The sequence below is a fragment of the Cyphomyrmex costatus genome, unplaced genomic scaffold, assembly GCF_001594065.2.
Source record: "Cyphomyrmex costatus isolate MS0001 unplaced genomic scaffold, Ccosl1.0 scaffold125, whole genome shotgun sequence".
NCBI classification, from domain to species: domain Eukaryota; kingdom Metazoa; phylum Arthropoda; class Insecta; order Hymenoptera; family Formicidae; genus Cyphomyrmex; species Cyphomyrmex costatus.
Window position 1 is genome coordinate 501,706 of NW_017275229.1, and position 6,851 is coordinate 508,556.

Here is a 6,851-nt window from a genome sequence, read left to right on the forward strand (position 1 = left end):
TATATTGAATAATATTTTATTTTTAATTTAAGATTAAAATCGCGCGCGCGTCATATGTATGTGATACACCATGCAACACTGGTTTGCTGGTTAGATATAGATAGATAGAGTGAGATGATAGATAGAGTGAGATAACACATAAAGTCAAAATCCCTCTATTATCGAAAAAAACGAGGTGGACATTTTCTCTGGTCGACGACGTTAATGACAACGTATCTTAAAAATGAAACGTGAAAATTCAGATCCGGACTTTGCGTCGCGATATTTCCGCTCGTAGGGCACGTAAAAAAAAAATGAAAGCACTTTTATCATATAATTTAAGTATTTCCTGCCGATTGAGCGTATGTAGAACTTGATCGGTTCAGCCGTTACTGAGATCTGATCATAACTAAACTTCAGCCGTTACTGAGATCTGATCATCTCGACCCCGAAAATTTCTCAGTTTCGCGTATAGGAGGCACGGCAGTGTCGCGCACTTGGCTTAGCGCCGAGACACTACCGTGTCTCCAGATTTGTTCATTTGAGTGATATTGTATATTAAAAATGCGTATATTAAGGCGATGCTGGAGTGTCCTGTTTTATCATTACTTATTGTTAGTTAAAGACTCGTTTCTCTTAATTGCATTTATGGATGGAAAAATCCTTCTGCATAACTAAAGTATCGACAAAAACGGAGAGTGCTAGCTACATTTCAATACGAAAAACAGAAAAAAATTAAAAATTTACAGTTTCGTTATCGGCAATTTACCATTTTTGCAGTTCAATGAAAATATCTTGTTTGGTGCTTTCAATCTCAATTCTATAAAGTCAGTGTTGTTTATTCACTTAATACGCCGGGTGATGAGACCTCATTTAGTCCATACAAGCAGTAAAACTTGTTTATCAAGGAAATATGTTCGTCAGGTGTGACACATACGAGTTGAAAAAATGTTTTTAACTTTTTTTCGATTTTAGCATATAATTCATCACACCACTAACTAATTTTGTGTCTATATTAATCCTGTAAAAGAATTTCTCATTCCGATCAGTCGTTTCGGAGATTTTCATAAGACTGTAAAGTACCCACAATTTCGTAGATTCCAGCATCTCCTTAATTCGAAGTTAATTTGTTTGTTTAATTTACATGGGGTTATTTATGGCTGATGAGGACTCTGTGAAGTCGAAACGTTCCGTATATCGCAGTGTTATTATATAATAATAAATTTATATATACACAGTCTGTCTCAAAGTAAACAGGACTTTTTCAAAATAAGAACAACAAATGGTATTTTTGGCAAAATTGTTTTATTTTATTCAAAATAGTCTCCTTCCGCTTCGATACACTGATTTGCACGACTTAACAACTTTTCGAATGACGATTTTAGGTCGTTGGCCGGCATGGCTCGGAGGATGATGGTACACGCCTTTTGAATGGTCGGAATGTCAGCATAGCGCATGCCTTTCATCGGCAAATGAAGTTTTCCGAATAGATAAAAGTCACAGGGTGTCAGATCAGGCGAATACGGGGAATGGTTGACCAATAAAATGCGATTTTTGCTAAAAAAATCGGTGATGAGCGTCGATCGATGAGATGGCGCATTATCGTGCAACATCCGATAGCCCAATTTTTCGGTCAAAATGCGATGAATCGAATCTTTGGACATTCCCAATTCGATTTCCATAAAACGCAACGACGATTTCGGATGAATGTTGAGAAAATCACGCACTTTTTCGATGCTCTCTGGCGTAATCACGAATTTGGCCTGGCCAACATGAGAGTCGTCATTGATGTCTTTACGACCGTTTTTAAAACGCGTATACCACTCATGAACTCTTCCACGGGATAGGCAATCATCACCATAAACTTGTTGCATCAATTGAAACGTTTCGGTAAACGTTTTACCGAGTTTAAAACAAAACTTAATGTTGGCTCTTTGTTCAATGCTCATTTTTGTACCGACAACGCAAACCTACTGTCACTTTAGGCGCAATAATTTTGCTTCCAGTGAACCAAATGTCATGAAATTTTCACTGGAAGTCTGGAACAAATGTACCTTTCGAACGCCTATAGCCGCATTAAGATGGCGCCACCAGAAATGTCCCAATTGAAAAAGTCCTGTTTACTTTGAGACAGACTGTGTATATCTAACAACCAGTATCGCTCAATTTGTCTTGACCTGGGAGGTTTATTATTTTTTAATTTTGAAATTTTTTTGAGCGGATATTAATTTATTTTAATTTGGCATATAAGAATATAAAAATGTGATGGAAACTTATGTGATTAAATTAATATTTGTCTATTCGAATTAAATATACAATAATACAATACTACATGTTTCGGCTTTATATTTAAACCCTCTTCAAGTACACATAAATTATAACGCAGTAAAATTTAAACTTAAAAATTATGTGTTTATAAAGAAGTCGACGATTTTTTAAGACTAGATGAGCGTTTAATCAAAGAAACGGAAAATTGCTTGTCAAGCGATTGATTGACCGATTGTGAAATTTTCTTGTTCTAGTGAGAACATAAAAAGTATATTAATATTAACAAAACCTTAAGCACAATTGAAAACAAGCACAAAACGCCTCTCTAGTAAAAAAAAACTCAGAGTCCAAAAATTAAATTATTCTAAAAAATCTAAAAATTATTCTTAAAAAATCTTCGGTTGGCAGCAATCGGAGAAAAAATTTATAATGTGTCAATGATGTAATATTCATCGATGACTTAAATATGTAAAATTATAATTTGATAACAAAAAGAAGTACAAGATTAGTATCACAGTACGTGTGCATAACGTTCGATGTATAAAAATTGAGATAACCGTCTAACTGTCACGGCGAACATAACTGTATTAAAAAAACTTATTTATTTAATTACATATAACAAAAAAAATATTCTTACTAATTTATTTATAATAAAATGAATAAAATATGAATTATCATTTTAGTGCTTATATTTGAATTTTTTTTTTGAAACACACATATAGAAATATAAAAATATAAAACATCGTTAGGTATATACTGCCTATACTGGAAGAATGTGCGACGTAGTCACTACGACACAGTTCTCAAAACGAACGACGCAAAGCCAAACGTATATAAGATGGTTCGGATCTAAATTTAGATCAGTGTATAGTAGGACAACATCAAAGTCGAAACTTCGCGAATACAGTTTCTTGATTCATTTTCCCTTTTTTATTTTATTAAAATTTCGAAAAGTTGCTATTGAAAGCAAGCACATTTTTGCTTCATATAAAGATTTCAATTGATTCCAATTGGAAAAGCATCGAGTTGAAACGATGAGAGAATACAGTTACTGACACACAAATATTAAGGTAAAAGTAGTAAAAGTTTTAGTATAATAATACATATTTTAGTTATATTAGAATAATAATATATATAAGAATAATAATATTAGAATAATAATATATATAAGGTAGTGAATTTTTATATCTATTAATATAAAAAGTATAATTTGGTTAATTTGAAAATTTAAATTAAAAATATGATCAATCACATATTTTCCAAATATTCTAGATTAGTAAGTAAAGTTATTAAATAGTAATTACAAATATATTATTTAAGAAAAAAATTTTAATCTCTTAATTAAAATCTACATTTGCTAAGTATCTGCACTTTAATATATATTATCGATATTCCTAAAATGTACGGCGTTAATGTATACAGAAAAAGAGAAACCAATGATAGTTGTTCAAGCTTAATAAAACTTAAAAAATCGAAGAATTAGTACGTATTACCTGAAGAATCATATCTTGTAAGTAAATTCACCATTGTGTTTTACAGATTTTGTACTGAAATGGACAAACAACACACACAATATTTATTTTCTATTATATTAATTTTATTAGCATTGGTAACACGCATCCACGGGCTGACGCGACCAATAAAAATAGGTAAGCAGTAATCATTTTAGAAAATTAATAAATTTTCGAACGCATACTGCTTATATATGGAAGTTCTGCGGATGTTCAAAATAATCGTTCGATAGAACTGGGGAAGACTGAAACCTCTCTATAATAATCTACTTTACAATATTTTAATATAACATTCTATTTGACGACTGCGCGCGCATATAGGTATATACATATATGTATATACATATATATTATATATACATACTAGAGTGGTCCTTATTTTTCGAACACGGAATTTTTTTAGTCTCATGATTCAGAATGATTCCTTTTTATAAAAAAACAATCTCTGGAAAATTTCAGCTCAATTGGATTATGGCAAAAGTTGTCGAAGGACAATTGATTTTTTATATGTACTGATTTTTAAGATAAATGAGTATTTTACATACAATATAAATCTAATATTAAATATAAATAAATTTCTACAAATCACAATTAAAGAAGACTCTCGAAAGTTTCAAATAACAAGAATATAAAGGCTAATGAGAGCTATTCGCTGTTATTAGTCCGATCATATATAAGATATGTTAAAGAGCGAATTTTATATACTACGTAAATAGTTCCTCCCCATAACGCGCTGAAAATCCTTCGGACTTAAAAACGCAAATCTAATCAACTACCGTAGTAATATCACAATTTTTGATGCTTATAGCATCTAAATTGGATCTTAATAATATGTTGAAAGACATATATTAATATCCGTTTTTAAGTCCGAAGGATTTTCGGCGCGTTTTAAGGGGGGGGAACTACTTACGTAGTATATAAAATTCCCTCTTTAACATATCTTATATATGTATGATCGCACTAATAACAGCGAATAGCTCTCATTAGCCATTATATTTTTGTTATTTGAAACTTTCGAGAGTCTTCTTTATAAATCTAGTGACTTTACCCAATATGAGCTTGCACGAACCTGTGTGAACAAGAGAGCGTCTCGTTCCCAACCATTCTGTCAAAAACTTTAAATTATGATTTCAAAGAGATAAATATTATAATATGAATGACAGAAACGCCACAATCGACCAAATTTTTAGATGTTATGATAATACATATGATGAGAGGCGACCTAATTGGAATAACTATTGTAAATATTACAATATTTTGTGCATGCCCAATTATTTGGATAATAGATTAAAAACATTGAATAAATATTAATTACAAATATTATTTATATATTTATAATTAATATTAATATAAATGTAAAATATACTATCATATTCTATTTTAAGATTTTTGATGCCTTTCGGCACCCTTTCCCGTAATCCAATTAATCTAAAATTTTACAGAAATTATTTTTTCATAAAATGGAACCATTTTATGGGGTGAGACCAAAAAAAATTTAAAAAAAACATTTCGATCTAATATAAATAAGAACTACCCTAATATACTATATAGTATATGTATGTATGTATATATGTGTATATATATACATATATACATATATGATATATCAATATGTATATACCTATATGCGCGCGCAGTCATCAAATAGAATATGTTACATTAAAATATTGTAAAGTAGATTATTATAGAGAGGTTTCAATCTTCCCCAGTTCTATAATTTTAGAATTAAAATTCAAATAATAAATTTTACTCGTGATAATACCAATGTGCACAAAGTCACGCAAGAGAAATATTTTTAACGATGTTCACATGAGCTTACCATATTACTTAATACTTATTCACACGCATAATGTAATTGCGAATTCATGTGCGTAGTCATCAACTAATATTAGCTATTATTCAGGTAAATGTAAGTATATAATAATTATTTAGAGGTATAAATAGAAAATTAATTGCGATTATCAGGGTTGGGTAAGTTACTTTTTTTTAACTAAGTTAAGTTAAAGTTAACAACCTTGAAAATTTAACTTACAATTAGTTAAGATACAAGTTAATGTGTATAATGAAATTATTAGGTGTACAAATTAGTTCGATTCGTTTTTTGTGTTCAAAAATGCATTTATTTCAAAACAAAATGAATAAACAGATTAATTAAAATAAAGTATTGCCCATCGCTGGCTACTACTTTTTCCCATCTCTCTGGCAATTTCGAATTCTACCTCAAAAAAATGTCTTTGGAGGCGATCATCTTTTGAAAAACGGACCGAACTAATTTGCACTCTTAATAATTGAATTAAAAGTTAAGTTAATAAAAAAATGTAATTGAAAAGTTAAAAGTTAAAAATTTATTTTTTTTATGATTTCAGGGTTCAGTTTTAATAATAACGGAAGTGACAATAAAAAAAAAACTATTTAGAGATTTTAGAACATACTCAAAACTTTATTACATTCATAAATAATAAATAAAATAACAAGGGCGATGTAAGAGTCAAAATATAAATTCATTTAATGTAATGTTAAAGTTCTAAGTGATAAAATAAAATAAAATCTAATTATAAAAACCATATATATATAATTACATAAAATATATATAATTACAAAAAATTACTTAAAATTAACTTAACGCTACTAGTTTCGGCTCCAGGATTGAGCCCTCCTCAGACGATAAACAATAATGGACAGAATCAATCGCAGAAATACGCTTGTACAATCTTAATCCACTTCCGTGAGTCTCCATCAGAAAAAACGACATCATGATATACACGATTAGAAAGTCGATGTACAATCAGAAATCTAAGAGATGGTAATAAAAAACTTTCCTTATAGGTGTTACGAATTATGTCAAATTTTCTATATGAAAACTCACCAGGAAAATCCAACGGTAATAAAGTTAAAATTTTTGTGTGTCGACATTGTAAATAGGTAAAAATTATATAAATCAGATAAAATAAAAGATGGTTAAAAAAAGTTTGCACATTGCAACAATTGTGTGAGTCAACCACTAACTTTAAATAACAGACTCTTACATCGCCCTTGTTATTTTATTTATTATTGTTATACTAAGGGTCCTTGATTATTTTCATCTTATTTATT

At 29.8% G+C, this 6,851-nt stretch overlaps 2 protein-coding genes across 3 annotated transcripts in view; one reads left to right on the forward strand and one right to left on the reverse strand.

The window, feature by feature from the left end:
• Positions 1 to 1,289: 1,289 nt before the first annotated feature.
• LOC108782386 (putative uncharacterized protein FLJ37770) lies at positions 1,290 to 1,928 on the reverse strand. The gene has a single exon (XM_018550660.1). The coding sequence runs from the start codon at positions 1,926 to 1,928 to the stop codon at positions 1,290 to 1,292; it is 639 nt and encodes a 212-aa protein (XP_018406162.1).
• A 1,201-nt stretch (positions 1,929 to 3,129) lies between these two features.
• Positions 3,130 to 6,851, forward strand: part of LOC108782388 (glutamate receptor ionotropic, kainate 2) — a 21,747-nt gene continuing 18,025 nt past the window's right edge. The window contains exons 1-2 of one of the 2 annotated variants that reach the window (XM_018550663.1): positions 3,130 to 3,317; positions 3,787 to 3,896. In XM_018550663.1, the coding sequence (XP_018406165.1) occupies positions 3,800 to 3,896 (97 nt within the window). In that variant the 5' untranslated portion in view covers positions 3,130 to 3,317; positions 3,787 to 3,799. Of the gene's footprint in view, positions 3,318 to 3,786; positions 3,897 to 6,851 lie in introns of those variants that run through there. The other variant, XM_018550664.1, reaches the window with a different exon arrangement.